This window comes from Notamacropus eugenii, chromosome 1, assembly GCF_028372415.1.
Source record: "Notamacropus eugenii isolate mMacEug1 chromosome 1, mMacEug1.pri_v2, whole genome shotgun sequence".
NCBI classification, from domain to species: Eukaryota; Metazoa; Chordata; class Mammalia; order Diprotodontia; family Macropodidae; genus Notamacropus; species Notamacropus eugenii.
In genome coordinates, this window is record NC_092872.1 from 324,387,858 (window position 1) to 324,415,851 (window position 27,994).

At 36.6% G+C, this 27,994-nt stretch overlaps 1 protein-coding gene across 6 annotated transcripts in view; it reads right to left on the bottom strand.

The window, feature by feature from the left end:
- PACS2 (phosphofurin acidic cluster sorting protein 2) overlaps positions 1 to 27,994 on the bottom strand; it is a 193,099-nt gene that overhangs the window by 153,265 nt on the left and 11,840 nt on the right. For 5 of the 6 annotated variants that reach the window (XM_072629677.1, XM_072629676.1, XM_072629679.1 and 2 more), the window contains one exon: positions 6,611 to 6,700. In XM_072629677.1, coding sequence (XP_072485778.1) covers positions 6,611 to 6,700 — 90 coding nt within the window. Of the gene's footprint in view, positions 1 to 6,610; positions 6,701 to 11,032; positions 11,164 to 27,994 lie in introns of all 6 variants that reach the window. The other variant, XM_072629680.1, reaches the window with a different exon arrangement.

Consider the following 27,994-nt stretch of genomic DNA (forward strand, 5'->3'; position numbering starts at 1 on the left):
TCAAGGTACAAGCAACCATCTGTGAGGGCAAGGTCATCAGCCCTGGAAAAAGGAGCTTGTTTGAGTTATGGAGTTCCTAAGAATTTGCAAGTACATAGAAATGATATCTGATGATTGGCTTTTGCACAAGGACAAATTAAAACTTGAGATGGGAGTCATGGTAAATTTCTCCCCAAGCTGTGATTAGTGAAACTAGCCATCTGATGTAAAAGTTCTTGGGACTGTAACAGATTGTGTTTTGAGTTGTCTGATGGATCATGATAATCCATCAATAATCAATAATCCACCATTTGAGAGAAGCGCCACAAGCTACTCAGAGAGAATGTGACTGTTACAGATAAGAGGTCTGCATTTGGAAAAAAACTGGGGGCTACAATTATAGCCTCAATCTAGAATGGGATCCTCCTGGCTCAGTTTACCCATTGGGTTCCTTTGAAAAGGAATGTTTCCCACCTGACTATTCCTGAGTCTAGTTATGAGATGGTGCAAGGTTGGAAAACTGTGATGCTTCATCCTGTCACACTTGGTATAATCATGTCCCTGCTTCTTCCTTTATAGCAAAGATCTGTAATCAAAGTAAGCGGTCAGTAAAAGATCTAAGCACAATGCAAGTATGTGAAATCTTGATGTTTTCAATCTGAATGTGTAGTCATTCAATCCCAAACCACTGAGTAAATTAGTACTCCTGCATAAGCATGAGAAGGATTAAAGTCCTGTAACAGAATATTCTTTCTGAATGATATGGGAATAATTAGACAAAGGGAAAAGAAGTTTGTGAAATAAATGGACAAATGCAATGTTGAATTATTATCCCATAGACAAAGGCTGGGATAGATCTGAGCTATTATAATATAATGTGTGTTTAAGCTCTAAATTATTCAGTCTAAAATTATATTCCTTTCTATATCCTAAGCAACTTAACAAATGGGTATTTGGCCTAGTCATCTACCTGTTACTGTGTGTGTGTGTGTGTGTGTGTGTGTGTGTATGAAATAAGCTCCTTAAATGTTTCAAAATGATGTAAGAATAATTGGGTACTGATACAAGTGATTAAAGGACTTAGCTGTTAATAATTTATTAGCTGTTATAATAGAATGTTATTCTATTAGTTACTGAAACTAAATCAGAAACATCTTCAGTTCAGTTCAGAGAAGAAAATTTCAGTGCAGTCAATTTCTTAGAGGGAGGCAGCTTCTAGAATACAACTGTCTATTTTGCCTCTACTGGAATAAAAAAGATAGTGATTCTGCCCAGTTCTGGTCTTTTCATCAGGAATCCTTGAAATTCCTGTATTAAAGGTCCATTTCCTCCTTCCTCCCAGCCCCATACGATTATCCTTCATCTTGCATGGTAAGTCATTTTTGGTTCTAAGTATTTATCTTTTGACATTTGTAATATCACATTCCATGACTGTCTCTTCATATGAAGAGCTGCAGTATAGTCCTGCATGTTATTGATCAGTTCATTATTATTTATGGTTGTTTGCTAATTTTTTTCTTTGAGCTGGAAACTCTGGATTTTGGGTAAGACGTTTCTGAATGTTTCCAACTTTGTGTTTCTTTCAAGAAATAACTGAGGGATTATTCCTATTTTGACTTTGTCCCTGGTTTCTAAAAGATCCGAGCAATTTCCTTTGGTTGGACAGAGATTTTCATGGGCTCTGATTCTTAAAATTTTCTGTCCCTGTGACCTGTTTTCTACTTTTTTAACAGTATGCTACATAACTGTAGTTGAAGTAGTATCTATTTTAATGAAGCTGAGATGTTTAAACTCTTTCTTTATTGGGGAGGAGGGAGCAGAGGGAGAATAGGTTTTTTTTTAATATGTAATTTATTTTTAGTATTCAACATTCACTTCCACAAGAATCTGAATTCCAAATTTTCATCTCACTCTCCCTACCCCAAGACAGTGTGCATACCATCCAGCCTCTTCCCCAGTCTCTCCTCCCTTCTATCACCTCCACTTCTCCCATCCCCTTCCCCCTCTATTTTTCTGTCAGGCAAAATAGATTTCTATATCTCATTGCCTGCACATCTTATTTCCCAGTTGCATGCAAAAACAATTTTTAACATTCATTTTTAAAGCTTCGAGTTCAATATTCTCTCCCTTCCTCCCCACCCACCCTCATTGAGAAAGCAAGCAATTTGATATAGGTCATTCATGTGAAGCCATGCAAAACACTTCCATAACAGTCATGTTGCAAAAGACTAACCACATTTCCCTCTGTCCTGCTCTCCACTTATTCTATTCTCTCCCCTTGACCTGTCCTCCTCCCCAACAGGTTTGCTTCTGATTATCCCATATTTTTTTCCCAATTTGCCATCCCATCTATTATCTTGCCTCTCCTATCTCCCTTTCCCCAACTTCCTACAGGGTAAAAGAGATTTCTATGCAGAACTGAGTGATAGTCCCTCTTTAAATTAAATCCCATGAGAGTAAGGCTCACTTATTTCCTTTCATCTTCTCCCTCTTCCTCTCCACTGCAAAAGCTCTTTCTTGCCTTTATGTGTGATGATTTGCTACATTCTATCTCTCTCCCAGCACATTCCTCTCAATGTTAAATTTTATTTTTTAGGTATTCTCCTTTTATTTTCAACTCCCCTCTGTCTACACACACACACACACACACACACACACACACACACACACACTCTCACATACACACTTATTTACATACATATATAAACACACATATACAAACACGCACACACACACTTATAATATACACATACATATATTACACATACTATACACATATATATTCCCCTCTAACTACCCTAATTCTGAGAATGGTGTCATGAGTTATAAACATCATCTTTCCATGTAGGAATATAAGTAGTTCATTTTTAATGAGCTCCTTATGGCTTCTCTTTCCTGTTTACATTTCATGTTTCTCTTGATTCTTGTATTTGGAAGTCAAATTTTTCACTCAACTCAGGTCTTATCAATAAGAATGCTTGGAAGTCCTCAACTTCATTGAAATTTCATTTATTTCCCTGAAATATTATACTGAGTTTTGCTGGGTAGGTGATTCTTGGTTTTAATCCTAGCTCCTTTGACCTCTGGAATATCCTATTCCAAGTCCTTCAATCTCATAGTGTAAAAGCTGTTAAATCCTGTGTTATCCTGATTGTATTTCCACAATACTTGAATTGTTTCTTTCTGGCTGATTATAATATTTTTTCCTTAACCTGGGAACTCTGTAATATTCCAAGGAGTTTTACTTTTGGAGTGTCTTTCATGAGGTGATCAGTGGATTCTTTGCATTTCTATTTTACCCTCTGGTTCTAAAATATCAGGGCAGTTTTCCTTGATAATTTCTTGGAAGATGATGTCTAGCCTCTTTTTTTATCATATTTTCAGACAGACCGATACTTTTTAAATTATCTCTCCTGGATTTATTTTCGAAGTCAGTTGTTTTTCCAATGAAATATTTCACATTGTCTTCTATTTTTTCATTCTTTTGGTTTTGTTTTATAATTGCTTTACTTCTCATAAAGCTTCCATCTGCTCCATCCTAATTTTTAAAGAACTATTTTCCTCAATGAGCTTTTGGACCTTCTTTTCCATTTGGCCAATTCTGCTTTTTAAGGCATTCTTCTCCTCATTGGTTTTTTGGACCTCTTTTGTCATACTGGATTAGTCTATTTTTAATGATGTTATTTTCTTCTTAGCATTTTTTTGGGTCTCCTTTAGCAAGCTGTTGACTTGTTTTTCATAATTTTCTTGCATCGCTCATTTCTCTTCCCAATTTTCCCTCTTACTTGATTTTCAAAATCCTTTTTGAGCTCTTCCATGGCCTAAGACCATTTCATATCTTGGGGGGAGGTTTTGGCTGTAGGAGTCTTAATAACTTTGCTGTCTTCCTCTGGTTGTATGCTTTGTTTTTTCTCATCCAAAATGATGGAAGGAAATACCTGTTCACCAAGAAAGTAACCTTCTATAGTCTTATTTTTCCCCCTTTCTGGGCATTTTCCCAGTCAATTACTTGACTTTTGAGCTCTTAATTAAGTGGAGGGTGTACTACCCCAGTTTTTAGAGGTTTTGTGCAGCTGTTTTCTGAGATACCTCTAGGGACCTGTAAGTTCACAGTTCCTCCAAAGCAGCATATCAAAGGAGAGGCGTTTACTCCTCTTCTGGCCTACCCTCTGGTCTATGAATAGCCACAAACATTCTATTCTGCCCTGGAATTGTGAGTAGAATTCCCTCTCTACAGCTCTGCTACACCAGCGCTCCTCCTTACCCCATGACCACCACTCAAGATTGAGACTCAGAGCAGCCACTTGATTCTTCCACTGTCTGTAGATCAAGAGTTCCAGAAGTGGCCACCACTACAGCAGTGGTTTCTCCTGCCCGGGGTATGAGGGCCAACCATAATCCCCTGTCATCTAGGTGAGAGAGTTTTCTCACTGTTCTTTGAAGCTATCTTTAGTGTTTGTGGGTTGAAAAATCTGGAAACCATAGCAGCTACCAGTGTCCTGAGGCCTGTTCCAGTCTGGTCTGTGCCAGCGCGGCCACCACACACGGGGCTGCACTCTGCTTCAAGCCTAGTATAATAGACTCTTCCTTTCAGCCTTCCAGGTTGTCTTGGGCTGGAAATCTGTTTCCCTCTGTCATTTTGTGGTTTCTGCTGCTCTAGAATTTGTTTAAAGTCGTTTTTTACAGGCATTTTAAGAAGTGTGGGCGAAGAGCTCAAGCAGGTCCTACCTTCTACTTTGCCATCTTGGTTCCATCCCCACTGATGTCTAAACTCTTTAAGGAGGTCAAGGGGGTCATCCTCAGTAATTGGTTGAGTCAGAGGATCAGTTAACTGGATGTCAGTTAACTGGAAAATAATGTTAATGACATCTAAGAAAATTTGCCATGCTCTTCGAGATTCCCTTTTGAGCCCATGTTGCTACTGTGTTGAACATGAATGCAAACAGAAGTGGAACCTATTTTTCATAATTATGTTTCTCTAAATTCTTTATTATAAACAAAGCTGTGTTTCAATCATAAACCTGAATCACTGGATAATTCTGAATTAGATATAGCTCAAAGTATTCAGAGCTAGCAGAATTTGACTATAATGACTCCATGATTAATTTAATATTGTAAGTGGAAGAAAGGTTGTGCTGAAGAAAAGGTGCAGGTGACCTGATGAAGAGATATAGCAATCAAATACCTTGTGGTCATAGCAATTTTAACAGAGAATGAGGAGCCTTATAAAGGAGATAAGGGAAATCTTCAGTTTTTGACACAATATTTTCTTTCCTCTCTAACACCTGCTTTCATACTAGAGGATTTCAATATCCATGACACTTCTGCAAACACCCTAACTACTCAGTTTCTCCTCTAACACCTGCTCTCATACTAGAGGATTTCAATATACATGACACTTCTGCAAACACCCTAACTACTCAGTTTCTCAACCTATTCACTTCCCATGACCTACTCCTCCACCACACAAAGATGGTCATCATACCTGTGATCTTGCTGTCACAAATATATATCATGTTCATGTTCAAAAAAATCTGAAATCTCCTTATCTTGCTATAATCTACTGTCTTTCTTCCTCTCTCTCAGCCTTTTCATATCAAACCCTCCAATCCCTCAATCCCTCAGTTATTTCCCAGGTTATCACACATTCACAAGTCATTCTATCCTTTATTCTCTAACTTGACTCACTGTCCTTTTCTCTTAAGTCTTTTTTTGAGCTTTTCAAGTCCTTCATAGCCCTTTTACTTTTCCAGTCTTCTGACATCTCACTCCCCTATGAACACACACTCTATGATCAGTGATACTGGCTTCTTTATTGGTTCTTGCAAATGATACTCTATCACTTAACTCTAGGCATTTCCACCAGCTGTCTTCATGCCTAAAATGTTCTCTCCCATCTCTGCCTCTTGATTTCCCTCAAGTCACAACTAAAATCCCATATTCTCCAAGATGTTTTTCCCAATCCCCCTTAATGTCAGTGTCTTCTCCCAAGATTATTTCTAAAGTATCCTGAATATATTTTGTTTGCATGCAGTTATTTGCTTATATGCCATCTTCCCATTAGATTGTTCCTTAAGAGAAGGGACTGTTTTTGCCTTTCTTTGTATCTTTAGTGCTTAGCACCTAGTCATCACTTAATAAATGCTTGTTGATTTATCTTGGTGACCTCTTAAAACACTGCTGCAGTATATTTGAGAAAGCTAGGCTCCTCTATTTTAGCATCTTAGTTAGAAATTCTACATATGTAGTTTATCCAGACAGATAAATAGGTAGATAAACATACACATATGTAAATACATATGCATTTATACTTAACTTGTTAGAAATAATTACCTGAACTAATAGTTTTTCTTTATTGATTTCCCAGAAAAAATTTAGCATAAAAATATACCTTATATGTATTTTCTCCTTCACATGCATATTCTCTTTCTTACACAGTTGAGTAAAAAAAAGACATGTTAACTCTATCAAGTCAAAAGAAATTCTCTAATCAAATAAAGGTTAAGCTGTGGAAAAGAAACAAATTCCTACAAATAATAGACATTTTAAGACTGAGGGAAAGTTCTAGAAACTGAAATGAAATACAAAAAAAAAAAATCTAATTACAGCATACTTAAAAGAATTTTATTACCTGTAGTGAAAATGTTAGTGCAAGATCAGTTTCCACTTGTCCACTGGGGGGCAGCATAATTTCATGAGACCTCAATGTTCGTTTTGAGCCCTGTAATAAAAAGCAAGAAAACCTGTCACCAGATAGAAAGGCAACAGCAGCCTCCTGATTGAGATGACATGAATCTAGTTATGAAAAAAAAATTCTCTAAGTTCTATAGAGAAAAATCAATTACAAGCAAAATATTTTCTGAAATTCCATGTCATAAGATTCACATCACTGTAATTAATGGCTAACCAAGGTGATATCTTTAAGATGTTGAAACAATCAATACACTAAATGCTGTTGTTTGTCCTTTTTTGAAGAGGACCATGATATCAGAAAGGTGATGCCATGACTTGCAGCTGAATTGAATTTAGGTGAGGGAGGGCTGAGCAAAGTCACTAGAGAGGAGGAATTTCTCCTCCAGAGCCATCTGGGTCTAGGGACAAGAGATAGATTAGTTCAACTAGAGATGGACCTGAATGCAGTGCAAGACCTTGGCCTTTTTAAGCTAAGGTCTTTCTCAGGATTACAGCTAGGTAAGAAATGGGACAAAGTATGGCCTCTTTCACCTAGTAAAAAAAAAAAATCAGTCTGGGAGGGGAAGACCCTTGGGATTTCTGATCAAAACAGAAATAACTGCTATTTACATTCACTTTGGGCCCATCAGGGCCCAAACGATGACCAAGTAGGGCTTGGCCTCAGACCTCAGTCAATCAATAAAGGGCAGAGTGATCTGAGTTTAAGAGGCATGGTCCTTAAGAAAGAAATCCAGCCTGTAAACCCCAAGACATCTTGCATGGATTTGGCTAACAAAATTTACATTCCTTTGGGCAGAGTACCTGCAGGTAAGGGTATGATGCCCTATGTGACTACAGGAAGAGGGAAAAGAGAGGAAGGAGGAAAGGAGAGAAAGGAGAAGAGAGGAGGGAAGAAAGCAGAAGAAGAGAGGAGCTGCTTTGCCCAAATGGAACTGGCCAGTTGAGACCCAATGGGGCAGCCCATACTACCCACAGGTTGAAAAAAATTCTCTAAGTTATACAGAGAAAAATCGATTATACACAAATTACTTTCTGAAACTCCATGTCATATGAGATCTACATTATTGTAATTAATGGCTGACCAAGATGATATCTTCAAGATGTCGAAACAATCAGTCTACTAAATGTTATTGTTGTTTGCCCTTCTTTCTGGAAGAGGACCAAAGCATCAGGAAGATGATGCCATTATCTGCAAGTGAATTAGACTTAAGTGAGAGAGTCCTCAACCTCACTTTCTCCTCCAGAGCCATCTGGGTCCAGAGGCAAGATATAAATCAGGATGACTGGAGATGACCCTCACATACTAAATGAGGACCTACTAAATAAATCTGGACTTCAAAATAGTGCTGATCAAAATCTAGTGGTTTTACTGGAGCCCAAATGCGAAAATTTGGTCAATCACTTATAACCAAAAACGCTAAAACCTTTACTATCGTACATCCAGTCTAGTAGATTCAATCACACAATGTTTCTACTCAGCTACCCTTCCCACTCCCCCCATTATAATACCATCGAGAGGGAAGCTGAGGAGCTACTCTAGAAGTTTTCAATAGCCTTTCCTGAATGGCTCTTTACTGCCTCCAGAGATCTGTACTAGATTCCATACTGGGGGAAAAAAAGAATAAAAACATACTAATCACATAAGAGAGGATTCTTTTTTTAAAAAAATCTTTTATTCATTTTAAATTTAAATACACAAGAAAATTGCCATGTAAAGAGCAGAACACAAGAGAGGATTAAATATAAAATGATAAATTTTCATTTCAAGAAAACCTGTATGAAAAATACATTTGTTTTCAAATCAGCTTTTCTTTGCTTCCTTGTAGGTTTTCTTTTGTTTTCTGTTGTACACTTTTTAATTTTACTTTTTCCTCCTCCCTCCCTCCTTCCTTTCCACCCTATCCTAAATAAAGCTACAATTAGTTCAAGTCTTTCCATGATTTTCCAAAACAACCAACTCATTATTTCCTACAAGCCAGCAGTATTCTAACACAATCACATTGTCTCTGAGATTGCCTGTGAAAGTTTTTTTTTCCATTTTCAACATTCCTTATATTTTTGGCTACATTTGTTTTATTTATACAAGAAAATATTAATTTAAAATAATCAAAATAATCCATTTTACACTCTCATACTGCTGAATCTTCTTCCTTTACATTTTCCCCCCTGATTTCCTTGAAATTTTTGACCTTTTGATATTTCAAATGAACTCTGTTATAATTTCTTTCTAACTCACTAAGGTTTTGGGTTTTTTTTAGTAATTTAATTGGGATCGTATTGGATAGGTTACAAGAAATATTAATCCAATTATTTAGATATGACTTTATTTTATAAAAAGTGTTTTATGCTTATCTTCATATAGTACCTGTGTTTGTTTTTGGCAGGCATACTCTCAGGTATTTTATACTGTCTAGCTTTTTTCAAATAGTCTAAAATAATGAATATATTGCTAATACATAGTATAGTTTCCTTTTTCTCTTTTGATTAAATCTATTTTAACCTTGATTTTAAGATCATGATTACTATCCCTGCTTTTTTTACATAATAAATTCTATTTTTACCTTTTATTTTATCTTTGCATGTATCTCTTATTTTTATTGTGTTTCCCAAAAGCAACATACTGTTGAATTCAAATTTTTAATCTGCTGTTTCCATTTTGTGGGTAAACTTGTTTTTATAAATTTATATTTACATAATGTAAATGTAATTTTACATAATCCCATTTACATAAACCATAATTACTTGTGTATATTCCTCCTTATTTTTCCTCACTATCTTTCTCACCTATTTACTCTATCCCTACTCATTCCTCTATTTTACTTCTACCTGCTACCTTGCTCTCCTAATTCCTTAACCTACCTCTCATTGTAAGAGTCTCTCTCTTATCCTCCATTCCTACTCTATTCCCTTGCGTTCTTATTTCTTTCTGAATTTAGAACATTTTTATACTCTATTAGATGTTTTTCCCTCTTTACCATTTCCAATGAGAATAAGTTTCCAGCACTACCCATCCTCCCCCCTACAAGCTTATTCTGTATCAATTCTTACTTTTATAACTCATTTCTATGAGACAATTACCACTTTTTATCATTCTCTAGTTTTTTTAGAATTACCTCATCATACACAACTCAGTCTTTCCAATTACCCAAATAATGATGACAGTCCTAAGAGTACTGGTAACATTTTCACATATAAGAAATATATAATTTAACTTAAATGAGTTCTTTATAACTGGTCTCTAATGTTTACCTTGTATTTCTCCTGGACCTTATATGTTGATTTTTCTATTAAGATCTTCTGTTTTCCTCACAAATACCTGAAAGTCTTTCATTTTTTTCATTCAGGATTACTTAAATTTTCTGGGTAAGTTTCCCTTGGTCATAACCCCAGCTCTTTTGCTCTATGAAATATAGTATTCCAAGACCCATGGCCCTTCAATGCAGAAGCTCCTAAGTCTTATGTAATCTTTATTGTAGCTCCTTATTTAAACTGTTTTTTTCTTGTTGCTTACAATATTTTCTTCTTACGCTGGGAGTTTTGAAACTTGGTAATGATATTCCTATAAATTTTCTTCCTGGAATCTCTTTTCAGGTGGTGATTGGTGAATTTTTTCTATTTATGCTTTGCCTTCTTGTTCTAGAATTTCAGGGCAATTTTCCTTATTTCTTACAATGTTCTATCAAGATTTTTCTGGTCATCATTTCCAGGCAGTCTGAGCATCTGTCTATTTCTCCTTAATCTGGTATCTTAGAAAGTCATTAGCTTCCCCTTGCTAAATTCTAATTTTCAAGGAATTATTTTCCTAATTTTTTATTCTTAATTTAAATTAGTTGATTTTCTTTTCGTAATTGTCTTGATTTTCTTGGATTGCTCTTATTTTTTTTCCTCAATCTCTCTTATTTGATTTTGAAAGTCCTTTTAAAGTTTTTCAAGGAACTCTTTCAGGGTTTGGGACCATTTGACATTTCTCATTGAAAAAGGAGGTTTGTTTTTTATCTCCATTATCTCTGAATATGAACCCAGATCTTCTCTATCCCCATAGTAATTACCTAAGTTCGGGTTCTTTTTTCTTTACTTACTTATTTTTATTTTATTTTGCTTTTGGCAGCCATTAGTATGATAAAGTTCTAGTCCCAAGGTGTGGGGAATGATGTCCCAACCCTCAGGTCCTTCTTATTATTATTTTCTGAGCTTGAGCTCTCCTCTCCACTCCTAAACCACAGCTAAGGCCCCCAGTCACTCTGTCCCACAAATGTTCTTGCTCCCTATGGTCTCTCAGATAGCTGCAAACTATAGCTATCCTCTCTGATCTGGAATTGAAACCAGGGACTCTGCCCAAAACCTCTGCTACAGCACTCACCAGGAGTATGCTGGATCCTTCTTCCCACAGCCACAGCCCAGGACCAGTCCCATCAGCACATCTGTGCTTGGCATCTCTTGACAGAAGAAGGTCTTTCAATCTTCCTCCCAGTCTTCTGACCTCCACATAGTCTGTGAGGTGAAAGTTTCTGAGGCTGAGGCTGCCTCCCAACCCAGCTGCCCCAGGGTTTGTAGTTTGTTGATTCAGCAGTCAGCCTGGAGGTTGTTTGCACTTCACTCAAGCCAAGCCTCTCGGCCTGGGACAAAAGGTTTTCAAGCTGTCTTTAGGAGGACAATTGCTTTACCCCAACTTTATTTTTTATTTCTGCTACTCTATGTTCCCTCTGAAGTGATATACTGCCTTTTTTGTGGAGGAAATTTGAAGAGCCTAAATTTTTCCGACCTACTCTGACATCTTCCCAGAATTCTCTAAAGAAGATGATTCTTAACCTAAAGGAGCTCAGATTCTAACTGGGAAGCTAGGACATGCCAACATGAGATAACTAAAGAACTCTGAAAGAGCAGTATATGAAAAAAAGCATGTTATAGTCATACTGAACAACAGAATTTATCAAATAAAGTCTTTCTCCAAGGAATAAAATATCTGTTCAACTCACCTACATCCCTGAACCTATTTCCTAATCTGTAAAATAGGAACACACACACACTTATACTACCTATTTCAAAAAGTCCTTATAAAGAAAGTAATGTATATGCGATAAGGTACTACATTAAGGTAAACTATTGTCATTATTATTTGCCTAAGGGTTACATCATGAGAGAAAAAAACCTTTCTTAAGCTAGCTTACAACCATAGTTGCTAAGCTTTACAGCAGTTATCAACAATACCTGATTATCACCTTCTCATCCTCATCTAGAGAACTTCCAAATCTTCCTTTAGAGTCTTTAATGACTCATGGTCTCCCAAAGGCCTTCATTGGGTAACTCCTCATATCAATGTATTATATCCGATTATGTGATAAAGATGTTGGAAGATCAGCAAGAGTCAAATCATATTATGTGAGAAAGACAAAAAATTCTGAAACGTCAGTGGCAAAGCTGGCAAAAGATTAGCCACAATGGCGAAAGTGTAGGAACAATAAGTCGCTCAATTAGACAGGAGGGATGAGAGAGTTTAATAACAGAGATATCTATAATAACAAATCAGTTAAGCTAGGAGAGTTAATTGTGCAATGTTTGTACCCTAAGATCAGACCTGGAAATCTAGTTAGATTATAACTATCATATTCTAATATATAAAGAAATCACAAAAAGAGCCATGTAAATCTTGAAGACAAGATACAACTAATTTGGGCAAAGAAACTCACCTTACACTAATGAGAGACAAGCATAACATAACCAGAGATATTAGGTGTGTCTAAAAGCAGAGGAAAAGATTCTTCAAACCTTAACAGCCAAAGGAACTTAATTCCAATGAAAATATTTATTTAGTACCTACTCCGTATCACACTGGGAATAAAAAAAAAAACAAGAAATGTGCACAAATAGCTGCAACGTAAATTATAATCTGCTTATTCACAGAGGGAAGTCCAAAAATGATTTTAAAAAAATATGTGGCATCAAATAGCAAAGGAAATAAATTTTACATCAAATTACGATGGGTCCCAAATTACGGACTCTTATTTTATTTGACATGCTTTAATAGAGTTTTCCATATGACAAGTTAGTTTGAAATAGTATAACTATTTTGAAGAAAAAAAGGCAAGTATTTTTCTTAAATATTTAAAAATAATTCCAAAAATCATATCCATATCTGACTTGTTTTAAGATGCTGTTCAAAATCACTTTTTCAGACCTCTACCAAAAATCTGACTAGAATGTGATAAGAAATAACCTTGGAACCCATCACCACTTACATTTCTCAGAGTGGCCTGGTCTAAGTAAGAATGTTTTCCAGGAAAAATGAAACTATGTCTATAGCATCTAAGTCAAGTTCAGTACAACAGCTTTGGTGGAAAAAATTACCAAATTCTCTGTTTGGTCCATGATACTGCAATCGTAGAAGATTTCAATATTGCAGACAAAATACAGAAAATTCTAGTGACGTAGGGGCCTGTTCCATTGACATAAATGATTTAATCAGTTGCCAAGAACTTGGTTACCTGGATGTATACCTGGAGAAAAAGTTTTGCCATAGTTGCTTGCAGGTTGTTCCTTGAGAGCAAGACTCTCTTTTGCCATTCTTTATATCCCCAGCACTTAGCACAGTACCTGATGTGGCAGGTACTCAATAAATATTTGTTGATTGATCCAGTCAAGGAATGGTTAAACATTTACAGTACAGTATAGCATTGATGGGGGGAAGGGGCAAGGATATGAAGTGAAGAATCTAGAGAGATGAAGATAAATGAATATGGATGCCTCCACTTTTATGTCAAAAACAGATCTTAAAAAGTAGATTATAAACTCACTAGAAATAAAAGTTCTTAACCTGGGGTCAATGAATTTGTTTAAAAATATTTTTGGATATACTTAGAGAATCCCAGAGAATTAAGTGAAAAACTACTTGAAATAATAAACAATTTTGGCAAAGATGCAGGTTATAAAATAAACCCACACAAATCATCTGCATTTCTATATATTAGTAACAAAGCCCAACAGTAAGAGAGAAAAAGAGAAATCTCATTTAAAGCAAAGGCAGACACTATAAAATATTTGGAAGTCTACCTGCCAAAACAAACCCAGGTACTATATGAACACAATTAAAAAACACTTTTCTCACAAATAAAGTCAGATCTAAGAAAATGGAAAAACATCAGTTGCCTGTAGGTAGGCTGCGCCAATATAATAAAAATGACAATTCTACCTAAATTAATTTACTTATTTAGTGCCATACCAATCAAACTACCAGATAAAAAAATAATATCAAAATTTATTTGGAAGAACAAAAGGTCCAGAATATCAAGGGAACTAATGAAAAGAAATGCTAGGGAAGGTAGTCCAGCCCTACCAGATCTCAAATTGCATTATAAAGCAGCAATCATCAAAACCACTTGGTACTGGCTCAGAAATAAAGGGGTAGACCAGTAGAACAGATTAGGTACTCAAGACACAGTAGTCAACAAATACAGCAATCTACTCTCTGATAAACTCAAGGATCCCAGCTTCTGGGATAAGAACTCACTGTCTGACAAAAATTGCTGGGAAAACTGGATAAAAGGGTGGTGGAAACTGGGCTTAGACCAATGCCTGACACCATACACAAGATATACAGATACATGATCTATGTATAAAGACTGATACTATAAATAAATTAGGCGAGCAAGGAATAATGTATTTGTCAGATTTATGGAGATTGGAGAAATTTGTGACCAAACAAGAGATAGAGGACATTGTGAAGTATAAAATAAATAATTTTTATTACATTAAACTGAAAAGTTTTTGCACAAACAAACCCAATGCAACCAAGATTAGGAGGGAAGCAGAAAACTGGGAAAGAATTTTAGCAACTAGCGTCTATGATAAAGACCTCATTTCTAAAATATATAGAGAACTGAGGCAAATGTACAAGAATACAAGTCATTCCCCAATTGATAAATGGTCAAAGGATATGAACAGGCAGTTTTCAGAAGAAGAAATTAAAGATATCTATAGTCATATGAAAAAATGCTCTAAATCACTATTGACTAGAGAGATGCAAATCAAAACAACTCTGAAGTACCACATCACACCTTTCAGATTGACTAACATCACAAAACAGGAAGATGATAAATGTTGGAGAAGATGTGGGAAAGTTGGAACACTAATTCATTGTTGGTGGAAGTGTGAGATGATCCAACCATCCTGGAGAACAATTTGGAACTATGTCCAAAGGGCTACAAAAATGTGCATACACTTTGACCCAGCAATATCGCTTCTAGGACTGTATCCCAAAGAGATCATAAAAATGGAGGGTCCCACATGTACAAAAATATTTATAGCAGCTCTCTTTGTGGTGGCAAAAACTGGAAATCAAGGGGATGCCCATCAATTGGGGAATGGCTGAACAAGTTGTGGTATATGAATATAATGGAATACTATTGTGCTATTAGAGGAAGACTTCAGAGAGGTCTGGAAGGACTTATATCAACTGATGCTGAGTGAAAGGAGCAGAACCAGGAGAACTTTGTACACAGCAACAACTACAGTGTAAGAGGAATTTTTCTGGTAGACTTAGTCCTTCATAGCAATGCAAGGATGTAAAAAGTTCCCAATGAACTCTTGAGGCAAAATGCCTTCCACGTCCAGAGAAAGAACTATGGAACTGCATCACAGAATGAAGCAGACCACTTTCTCTTATGTTATAGTTTGTTTTATGGTTTCTCCCATTCACTTTAATTCTTCTATGCAACATGACTAAGGTAAAAATGTATTTAAAAGGAATGTAAAATAAATAAATGACAATAGGAATTTTCTTTGGATAACTTTATTTGATTCACTTTGTAATCCTATGTATTTTATTTTATAAATTTAAAAATATTATTCTAAGGGTTCTCAGACTTCACCAGATTGTCAACTGTCCATGATGCAGAAAATTGTTTTGAACCCCTGCTATAAATAAAGCAAACTGAGCACAGACCATGGTACCTGCCTATTCAATCTATTAACAAATATATATATATATATATATATATATATATATATATATATATATATATATATATATATATGTCAGGGGACCACCAGGTACCAAAGGTACTGTTTTAGATACTAGGAGACACAAATATGACAGTAAGATAGTCCTTACCCTCAAGAAAATTAATTGTCCTGAGGGGATAGGATATATTCAGATATAATGAAACTCAGGATACATAATTATGAGGAACTAACTACAAAAAATTGGGGAAAGGTCCCTTGAAGGAGGTGACACTGGAGTTGAGCCCTGAAGACAGCAAAGAGATCCAAAAGGCAGAGTTGAGGGAGGACAGCATTCAAGGTATAAAGACGCTTATAAAAAGTATAAAGAGTATTCAAGGGATAAAGGAATGATGATAACAGAAAGAATGTGATGCATGAGAAATAGCAAACAAGCCTGTTTGGATGAAGCATGGAAAATATGAAGGAAAGGACTTGTAAGGATCAGCTAGAGCTAGACTGTGCAGGGTTTAAAAGCTAAACAACAGCACTGTATTTTATCCTAGAGGCAACAGAGAGTTACTTCAGCTTCTTGAGCATGGGAATGATATCACCTGTACTTAACAAAAGTCAATTTGACAGATATTTGGAAGTTGAATTGATGAGGAAAACAACTGTAGGCAGGGAGAGCAATTAGGAGGCAACTGCAAAAGTCCAGGCAAGAAGTGATTATACCCTAGATGAAGGCGGTTGTGACATGAGTGAGTGACAAAAAAAAGATAAGCAAAACATGCTGGGAAAGTGGAATCTGTGAGACATGGCAATAGACTGGACACTGAGGTTGTGGTGCATGAGAATGAAGATATCTTCCAGATGGAGAACCTGGATGACTGAATGAAGGCCAATTCCCTAAAGAAAAAAAATGCAACACTAGGAAAAAAAGCCCTCTGTTCTATCTTGGATGTGTTAAGTTTGAGATGTCTATGTGACATCCAGGCAGAAATATGCAGAAGGAAGCTGGAGATATGAAACTGAAGCTCAAGAGGCTAATATGCAGTTTTGAAAGTTATCTGCATGGAGATGATAGTTGAATCCTTAGAAGATAATGAGATCACCAAGAAAGAAGGCATAGAGAGAGAAGAGAGTGCCCAGAACTGAGACTTGAAGATTGTTGGATGCTACAAAGGAGAATAAGAATGATCACTGACAGGTAGATGAATAACAGAGTGAGCCTGGAAAACTCAGGAGAAAAAAGTATGCAGAAGTGGACTTTCTTTCAGCAAGGTTAGAGGATGGTTAATAAAGATAAAGATTAAGGAAAAGTTGTTGGATTTGGCAAAAAAAAAAAAAAAATCACTGATGACCATGGAAAGTACAGTTTAATAGTAAAGAAATGGTAGGACTAAAAGTTATATAACATGGGGCTAAAAATGAATGGAGGTAATGAGTACGGATAGATTTTGCTACAAGTTTTAACTATAAAGGAGAGGAAAGATAAATGACTGTAACTTGAAAGCACAGCAGAATCAAGTGAAGATATTTTTAAGAAAGTAGATGTGGGTACGTCTGAGGGGAGTAGGAAAGAAGTCAATAGGTTGAGATTGAAGACTGTTATGAGGGGGCTAAATGAAGAAGAAAAGGTGAAGATGGGAATGTAGCAAGGACACAAATAAGAGGGGCTGGTATTTACAAGAACAAGTACCATCTCATTTTCTGACAGAAGAGCAAAAGAGGCAAGGGTGGGAGATATTGTAGCAGAGTGATTTGAAAAGTAAAGAGAAAGGGCCTCAACTTTTTTCAGTAAAATAGGGGATTCTGCTGAAAAGGAAGGGGAGAAGTAGGGTGAGTGGCTTCAGAAAAGATGAGGTTTCAAACAGTTAAAGTGAGCAGTATGATAAAAAATCTCTAAGACATGAGTAAAGGACTAGTGTGTAAGATCAAGGATCCAGCTGGAATTGGATAACACATACTTATATAGTGAGTTCACTAAGTACAGCACTGTGAATTACTTCAGAGGTGTTCAGAAGCATGTGAGCTGGAGTAGAAAGTGTGAGTATAATCACATAGTAATATAACCTGAGAATAATCAAGGTTAGGGTTTGTAAAGAAATGAATGGCTATAAGACAACAGGGCAAGGGACTCAATGGTTATCAACAGCATAAAACTGAATTGGTTAATGAGTTAATGCTTTCAAGGGAAGAAAATGAGGCAAGCAGGGATAAAATGACTAGAATCTGCTATTAGAGAATAGGTTGGAGAGTGGTAAAACACAGAGAAGGCTGGAAGGAAAGAAAGTTTTGGTCAGACACGCAATGTGAAGCACTATACATCCTGAGGTGGCCTATAAGTTCAAAGCAGAGGAGATGTAGAGGCTAATAAACTGGAAAGCAGAAGTAATAATATGTAAATCAAAGTCTATAAGTATAGGCAATCCTTAGGCAGGGACTGGGATGGAGAGAAAGCTCATGAGCCATCTACCAACTTTGATAAAAGAGGGGAATCCCAGCCATGATAGCTGCCTTTACAGAGGTTGCCCAGCAACTATCCACACATACTTCCAACAAAAACCTGAAATTCACACAAGACTGAATAATGATCAAGAATCCAATGAGAAACTATAGTAAATGACTTCATTGAAGCCCAAGAATGGATGCAAACCCACAAGAGGACTCCTGGAAGGTCCAGGAAGCAACAGTAACCAATGTAACCACTGCCCCTCCGAGGTCCTGAGAAGCCTGCCATAAAACTGCACAAGAGGCCCACTAAACCTCAAAGATCCAGGTAGATCTAACTCCTCAAAGAGGTTGTCGCAGGAATGCAAGACGAAGAAGGGCCAACCTCCCCAATCCAAAGCACAGCACCAAGGCTATTACAAAGTACACAGGGACTAAAGCTGGAGAAATGAATAAAACAAAATCAAGGGGAATTTTAAACAGTCCCCAAAAGAAGGAGAGAATATTTCCTAAAGAATTATAAGCAGAGATTCACAAGTATTATAGGAAAACCCCTCAAAAACTGAAGTAAGTGATAAAATATGGCTCTTGATGGAAAAATTTGAAATTTAGAAGAGAAAGTGGTAAACCTTATTCAAGTAACAGGCTCCTAAAAACTAGAATAGAACAGACACAAATCATTAACTTCAGAAAAAGTAAAAAACATTAAAACAGAATCAAAAGATTGAAAAAAGAAAACAAATTTTGAAAAAATGTAAAATTTGTTTTCAAAAATAAAAGAGTTGGAAAAAATTGTTAAGGAGACTCATTGGACTCCCTGAAAATCTTGATTTTTTTTTTTTAAAGACCAGACTTTATAATTCAAGAAATCTACCCAAGTCCATTTGAACTGGAGGGAAAGTGAAGATGGAAAAAGATACACGGAGAATCTCCTGAAGAAAAGGAAAAGTTTCCAAATCCAGAGCTCCCTCATCAAAGGAAAAAACAAAACAAAACAACCAACACTAAAAAAGCATTCAAAGAGAAGCAGTTAAAAGTACTAAAGAATCACAGTCAAAGTCACATAATACCTGGAAGCTGCTAATATAAACACAATATTCCAAAAGATAGAAAGTGTAGGTCTTACAACTAAGAACCACTTGCAAAGCTGAATACAATGCTACAGGGAAAGCAATGGACCTTTAATGGACCAGAAAGGTGCTGCAAGATGATGCAGTTTTAACATTCTAAATATGAGAGGAGAAACAAGCGTCCCTTCAGAATCTTAATGTCTTCAAAGGTATTAAAGGAGTTAAATAAGAGATCCTAGGGTGGACAGATTCTGTTATGACAGTTTTAAGAAAGGAAAAAGAAGAGAAGGTAAAAGATGGGATACACTAGTGCAAAAGGTTTGGAAAGGAATAGAACCTGATATTTCTTACATTGAGGTGAGTAAAAAAAAAAACTATAAAAACACATAAGGGGTAAGGAAAACAGGCATTATGAGAAAAGACTTACTCTTATCTGAACCAGACAAAAGAGTACTGAATACATACCAGTTTGAGGCAGAAATATATCAAATTCAATGAGGAACTAATTATACACGGATAGACTGGGGCGGGGGGAGGAGAAGAGCGGTATTGAAGATTTTAAGAGGAAAAATAATGGGGGGGCCGCAGAAAGCAAAGTACTAGAATCTAAGGGGGTACCTATCAATTGAGGAATGGCTGAAAAAAAAAGTGTGGTACATGAATGTAATGGAATGTCACTAAAACAGTAAGACATATTCAAAGAAACAATTGCAGAGAATCCTGGGTGGCATAAATTACAAAGAACCAGGAGAACAATTTATTAAAGAAAAACAAACATGAAAGATTTGAGAATTCTGATAAAAGCAATGACCAATCATGCCTTGAGAGGACCTATCCTGAAACTTCTACATCCTGAAAAAGATGTGAATGACTCAAAGTGCAGAAAGAGATATATTTCTGGACAAAGCCACTGGGAGGACTTGTTTTGTTTCACTATGCTCATTTGTTAAAAGGTGTTTTTTTCTGAAACTCTGATTTAAATAAGGAGTATAGTTGAGGGGAGAGTAGAGTTAACCAATACTGACCCTCCTCCCAAAGTCCTACTGAAACATTTTTTAATAAGGGAAGTTGAGGAGAGAGAATGGACAAACAGGGCAATTTTAAAAGTAATACATGAAATCTATTATACAATTCTTTTAAAAACAAGCAGTACAGAAGAGTCACAGTCTAATATACACTCATTTGTTTGTGTTCTTCAATGTATCCAGATATGCTTTTTTTTTTAGTTTTGTTCAAACTATATACAGTACTATGCCTGGGGGCTTAATACTTATTAATCAACTTCTCTCAACAACTACACCTACACTCCCAAATCAGTATCCCCCATTCTGATCTCTCTTACCATCAGACTTATATTCCTGTCTATCCCACCAAAACTTCAAAATGAGATCCAAAATTCAGATTTTCTCACTCATTTAGGGGAAAACTTTCTGACTTCTGGATTTATATAAAATAATACTCCTTTTCACTCGGACTTCCAAGTTTGAAAAATATTATATTTAACTCTTTTCTTTCGCACACTTCTCATATTGACATAATTACCAAGTCCCAGTGATTTTATCAGTCAACAGACAACTACAACAGCCTCTTTCCAGGTATCCAAAACTCAGTTTTCTATACTTTTTAATGGAGCTTTCATATTATTGGCAGTCTAATTTTTCCCTTTGCTTAAAGTAAAAATTTAGGATCTCAGTCTCTAGAGCAGAAAACTGTCTTAGGAGGCATCTCTCTCCACTCTTCCTTCAAAGCCTGACTCAGAAACCAATTTGTCAAAGAAATCTTTCTGAAAAATGACTGTTTCATCGATATCAGATGGGGCTATGGCAAAACAGGAACACTAATGCAATACTGGTGGAGCTATGAACTAGGAAAAAGCATTTTGGAAAGCAATTTGGAATTATGCAAATAAAGTAACTAAAATGTTCATATTCTTTGACCCAGGAATTGTACTGGCATATACACAAGGTTACTGATAGGCTCCACATACACCAGAATGTTTATAGCAGTATTTTTTGTATTAGCAATGAACTGAAAGAAGATTCCTATACACTGGAGAACAAAAAAACTGTTGATACATTAATATAATGGAATGACAATACTTATAAGAAACAAAAAACCATGATGAATAATAATTTTACTCATGAGTGTTATTCATTGATTTACTCTAGTTTTACTCTCTAGTTTTATTTCCTGGTTTGGGTGTTGTGCTCCAGCATCTACTACCCTTGGGGGTGAAGTAGTAAGCCTCATTTGGTTTTCATTTGGGTTACTTTGTCTCCTGTACAAACTGCCACCCCCCAGACTTAAGCATGATTCTTTGATTTTCAGTGTTGGATCTTTAGAACCCTCTATGATTTCTCATGACAAAGGATTAGGAATTTGAGAAACCCGGACCTGGGGTCACTTATTCTGAGTTCTGTAGCACTGTGCTACTGCTGATTGGTACCAACTGCCCCTCCCTAGGAATTCCAAAGTATTCACCCTGGGGCCTTCTCATCTCCCTGGGACTTCTATCACAGGGGCCTTTCATTCTCAAGGCCTCTAAACACTGAGGATTGCAGGTTATGTGTCTCTGATCATCTCTGGTCATACTGGGAGGCTATTCTGCATTGACAATGTTTTTACCGGTGGACCTCCTTTCCTATTTTCAATGAGTTTCTGGTCAAGGTTCTGTTTGTTTTGAGGTAGAAGAAATCACTTCCTGTAGTTCCTCATTAGATTTCTTATCATTGTTTGACCTGGTGTGAACTTCAGGGTAGGTGTATGGAAGATGGAAAGTCTCCCTCTTTTTTAGGCAACTATCTTTGGCTAAAAGTATCTTGTTGATAGTTTTGTCAACATAGAATCATCCTTAGCAGAAATATAATCTAGTCATATTGAGTAGGGGGAAGAAATCTATCATGGGAATGATATACATCATGGTCTCATTAGAGGTTTTTCGTTTATAATTTGTTACTAATATTCATCAATGATATTTGTATGTAATATTTTCAAGGCTTTGTTCTTCCCTGTTTTAGGTATCAGGAGCATGTGTGACTCATAAAAATGTTTGGCAGTGTTTTCTCTTTTGAGAACTAGAATAACTTTCTTACTCATTTTTAAAATTTTTAAATTCTGAAATTACACAAATACAAAAGAACACAAAGCAGAACATAAATAGGACACTATATAAACCTGCAAATCTCCATTTCCTACCACTTGACCTTTTCCTGAGTGTATAATAAATTCTACATGTTACTTTCAAAATTCCCTATATTTACTTATGCTTTCCTATGAACTTCTTTCTATTATCTTCAATGCATTCTTTAAAACGCTTCAATGTCTCTCTTTCAAAACAAAATTATATCACATTACTAGGTCTGTATCCCAAAGAGATCAAAGGAAAAGGAAAAGGAAAATGATGCATTTGTACAAAAATATTTATAGCAGCTTTTTGTAGTGGCAAAGATTGGAAATTGAGGGGATGCTCATCAACTGAGTAATAGCTGAACTGGTTGTCGTATATGATTGTGATGGAATACATTGTGCTATAAGAAATGATGAGCAGGATGGCTTCAGAAAAACCTGGCAAGACTTATATAAACTCAGGCAGGTAAAGTGAGCAGAACTAGAACACTGTACATGGTAACAGCAATATTGTAAGGATGGTATAAGTTATTCTACTCAAAAGACCCATGATGAGAAATGCTATCCACCTCCAGGGAAAGAAATGATAAACTGTGAATGCAGATTAATACATACTTTTTTTACACTGTTTTTCTAGGGATTTTTTGGTTATGTGTTTTCTTTTGCATCATGGCTAATGAGAAAATGTTTTGCATTATTTCACATATATAAATGATATAAAATTGCTTGCCTCCTCAAATGGGGGAAAGTTAGAAGGGAGAATTTGGAACTCAAATTTTTTTAAAAATAGTAAAAAAGTGTCAATGTAATTGGGAAATATTAATGAAGCAAATAAAACATACCTAAAAAATTAAAACAAGGCAAAAAAATGATATCACAAATTTTAACTTACTTTCTCCCTTAACTAAAAAAAGGAAGGAAAATGAGACAAAGAAGCATAGCCAAGCAAAACCTTCCTTCTCAAAGAAGACCAAAATGACATCACTATGCTAGAACCAAACTTCAATATGTCTGACTGTGGCCAATCAGACCAATGTAAGCTGGGAATGCTCTATCACAGGTTGAGGACAAATGGTACGTGTGAACATTTGGGGTAAATTTTTTAAATTTGTGCATTCCTACATTTCCTTTGAGCTGTTTCAATTCTGCTTTATTCATAAAGCACAGCCCCTTCTCTGATGTGAACACTCAATGCTAAGTGGTCATTTGCCAGTGTCTGCCATGTCACACAATCAATTCCAAAGTTCTTAAAAGAAACTTTGAGAATGTCCTTGTATCACTTCTTCTGACCACCATGTGAGCTTGCATTCAAATAACGTTGAACGTGTGTCAGTTTAGTTCAAGTAAAGACCTCAGTGTCTGGTACCTTATCCTGCCAAGTGATTTTCAGAATCTTCCTAAGACAATTCAAATGGAAGTGATTCAGTTTCTTTGCACAGACCTGGACATATGTCCAGGTTTCACAGGCATACAACAATGAGGTTAGCACGATAGCTCTGTAGATCTTCAGTAAGGAGTCAATCTAATACCTCTTCTCTCCCATATTTTCCTTTGGAGCCTCCCAAAACACTGCTCTGGCAACACTAAAGCATCAACTTCATTATCAACATATACATACCGGGAAAGTCACTGACAAGCTAAGTGAACTTATCCAGAGCATTCAAAACTTCTTCATTTGCTGCAACAAATGGATCCACATATGGATGATGTGGTGGTGGCTGATGGAGCGCCTATGTTTTCTCAGTGTTAATTGCTAAGCCAAAATTAGCACAAGCAGCAAAGAACTGATCCATACTTTTTGCATCTCACCTTCAGAGGTTGCACTGACTGCACAATCAGCTATCTGCAAACAGCAAATCATGCATCAACACTCTCTCCACTTTGGTCTTGGCTGAAGAATTTACCATCAGTCATCGCTGAAAGTATTTGACAACATGGCTGAAAATACGCTAAAAAGCATAGGAGCAAGCACACAGCCTTGTTTCACTCCACTGGGGACTAGGAAAGCATGAGAGCATTATTTGTTATTAGAACTGGCGAAAATATTCTGTCATGAAAATGATGTACAAATGCTGATGAACTTCTCCAGGCAATCAAATTTTGACATAACTTTCCATAAGCCCTCATGACTGACAGTGTCAAAGGCCTTGGTCAGATCTACAAACATTGTGTACAGACCTCTGTTCTGCTCCTAGCATTTCTCCTGGCATTGTCGGGCAGCAAACACCATACTGACCATTCTTTGGCCCTTCCTGAAGCCATATTGACTCTCAGGTTGATGATCATCTTCCAAGTGAAGGATCAGTCTATTAAGGAGGACTCAGCCATTGCTGGCAAGACTCTTGCCTGAGAGAGAGACTCCTTTGTGGTTGTCATAGGACAATCTATTTCCTTTGCCTTTACAGAGATGGACAATGGAGGCATCACTAAACTCCTGGGGAATAACCTCTTCCTGCTATATAACCTAGAAAATTTCAGTCAGTTTTTGTATGAATAATGCATCCCTTACCTTGTAAATCTCAGCAGGAATAGAATCAGCACCAGGTGTTTTGCCACAGGAAAGGAACCTAATGGCATTCAAAACCTCTTCTTCAGTTGAAACTGCAGCTAGGGAGGGACTGACTTCAACCTGAGGTAAAAGGTCAATGGTTTTAGCATTGACTGATGATGGTCTGTTGAGAACACTATGGAAATGTTCATTCGTTCCATCTTTCTAGGATGATATCCTTATCACTAATCAATGTGGCTCTGTCAGTCCTGAGTAGCTGAGATGTACCATAGGTTTTTGACCCATAAATAGCCTTCAGGGTATCATAAAAATGCTTCAGGTTATTACTATCAGCATAAAACTGAACTTCATCTGCCTTCTTATTGAGCCAAAAATTCTGCCTCTCTCTAAGTTTTGCCTGTACTTTACTTTTGATGGAATAAAACACTGCCTTCCTAGAGATGGATGAACTATCCTGCTGGTAATCTCTGTTTTTGTTCTTGTTTTTCATTTAGCAGTATCTGAATCTCCCCATCATTTTCATCAAACCAGTCCTGATGTATGTGAGTGTTCTGTCTCAGGTGAGGAAATGAAGTGCTATACACCAAATCTCTGAAAACTTCCTACTCCTTCTCTGCTCCACTGTTGTCCACTATACGTTGGCTCAACATTCCTTCCAAGTTTCCATTCAGAGAAAATCTCTCATTTGTTGACACTGATTCTTCTGGTAGTCATTTTGCCTTGGGGACACTGCTTTTGTTGAATGGGAATATTTAACTTCGAGAGGACATGTCCACAATCAGGCCAGCATTCTGCACCACACATTGCCTTCATCATTCTCACATCCTATCTGTCTCTTCTCCTTACAATCACATAGTCTATGAAATGCAAATGTTTACTACCACAGTATATTCACAAAGTTTTAATGCATTTAGGTAAATGGAAGACAGTGTTGGAGAAAGCCATGAGGTGCACAAGTCTTCAGTAGTAAGGGACCATTGCTGTTTCCAACTTCATTCCTTTCAAGGACTCCCTGTCACGTGCGGTAGTTTGAGCTTACTTTAGCATTAAAGTCACCCAGAATTATTGTGTTTTGGCACACTGATAAAGTGTCTCCAGGTCTCCACAAAATTTTTCTTTGACCTCATCAGGACTCGTCATTATCATGTTGGTGTGACGTTTTCCTGCAAGTGGCAATCACATTATCATGAATCTGTTGTTGACTCCTTTTGGCAAACATAGAAGCCTGTTGACTAGATCAGTTTTGATTGCAAAACCTACGTTGCAGTTAAAGTGCTCCCCTTCATTGTGGCCACTATAGAAAAACATGTATCCAAGTCCAACTTCAGTAAGCTGGCCTACATTTGCCAGTCTTGTTTCACACAGGGCTGCTATTTGGATGTGATAACTTGCAACAAGAGCTATTCATCTTTCAGGTCTACTGGATTTTGTGTTGTCTATTAAGTGTCCGCAAGTTCCATGTACCAATGGTGAATGGAATTGTCTTCACAGATGTTGTTGTACTTTTTGGTTTTGACCACAGAGTGGGATTCCTTGACTGCCATGGTAATCAGGCCAGGGTTGGGTAAGGAGACAATTTTTAGGGCACCTTTCCTAGCCCCTTCCTCACACCAGGAGGTAAGCAGTAGAATCCCTAAAAAGGCTGATCAGACACCCAGGGGCTGCTGAATGCCACTGATGATTCCAGTGAGAAGCAAAACAAATACACAGTCCAAGGTCTAAAAAAAATGCACCCAATACCTTGCATCAATCACCTCTGTAAGGAGGTGGGTTACATATAGGTACTCCAGAGACAAAGTTGGTTTCTACATTGATCAGAGTTCTGAAGCCTTTAAATGTTCTTTTTCTTTACAATATTGATGCCCCTCTATAAATTTTTCTTCTGGTTCTGCTCACTTAACTCTGCATCAGTTCATGCCACCCAAGTTTCTGTGAAATTATTATCTCTTTCATCATTTCTTATGAGGTAAAACTATTCTGTTACATTAATATACCATTTTTTAGTCATTCACCAAAAATTTAAGGAGCAATATAAAAAACTACTTTGTTGTTTAGTTTTCTTTTTTCTTTCTCCCTTCCTACTTCTGTCCTTCAGGGTCAGGAATTTTTAATTATTTGCAGCTATTTCTTCCCCAGTATTATTCCCCACTTAATGTCCTCCCTTTCCCTATCCCTGCCTTCCCTCTCCCACCCCTTGGTGTACTTTTACACCAAAATCTTTGTGTATATATGCACATATGTATCGTCTTTTGTCCAGTTTGGATAAAAGAGACAACGTCCACTCCCCCCACCATCTATCTCTCTTCATGTTTATGTAGTATTTTTCTTACGTACTCCATTTGTAACTAATTCAACCTTCTTCTTTCTATCTACATTAGTGTATTTCTTTAAACACTCAGAATAAAACCAATCCACCCCCAGAATCTCCATTTTTCTTATTTACCTTCTTAAATACCCTTTGAAGATACTAAGGTTCTGCAGGGACTTTTCTATTTTATTTACCCTGTTAGAACATTACTACAATGCCATCACAAAGTTCCTTCCGAATGCTCAAATTTACCTTTCTGGTTTCCCTATACTTTGGTCTTAATCTTTCAAAGCATTTACTCAGCTCTGGACATTTCATCAGAAATAGTACTTTAAAAGATCATTTTCATACTCCATCAGACTATACTCAACTTTGCCAAGTTATTCCTGGTTATAAAGTTATATATTTTTGCCTCTTGATATACCTGTATTCCAAGAATTACTCTGGCTTGCAGTGAAGTTGTCAGGTCCCAATTTGGTCCTATGACACTTAAAATTGCTTCAAGGTGAATGCCTATAGGATATTTACATATTTTTCTATTTGTCCTAATATTTCCTGTTTTCTTGTAAGATTATTGATTTGTGGTATATCCTAGTTTTCATGGAATTTTTTTCTTGGGCAAGGATTATGACTTTCTCTCCTAATCTATTTGAGAAAAAAATCTTCCCTTCTTCCTGATAGGAGTCTATGCCAGGGCCAGGGGTGAGGAATAAGAGCATTCTCAACATGAGGACAGCGAATAAAAGGACACAAAGTCAAGGAGAGTGCTGTGCATGAGTATAAGAAAAAGAGCCAGTGGCACAGGATCAAAAAATACTTGGAGGGGAACAAAGTGTGAAAGATAGCAAAGATAAGAATGGGCCAGGTAATGAAGGGCATTAAAAGATCAAAAAAAACCCAAAACAACAACAACAAGATCTG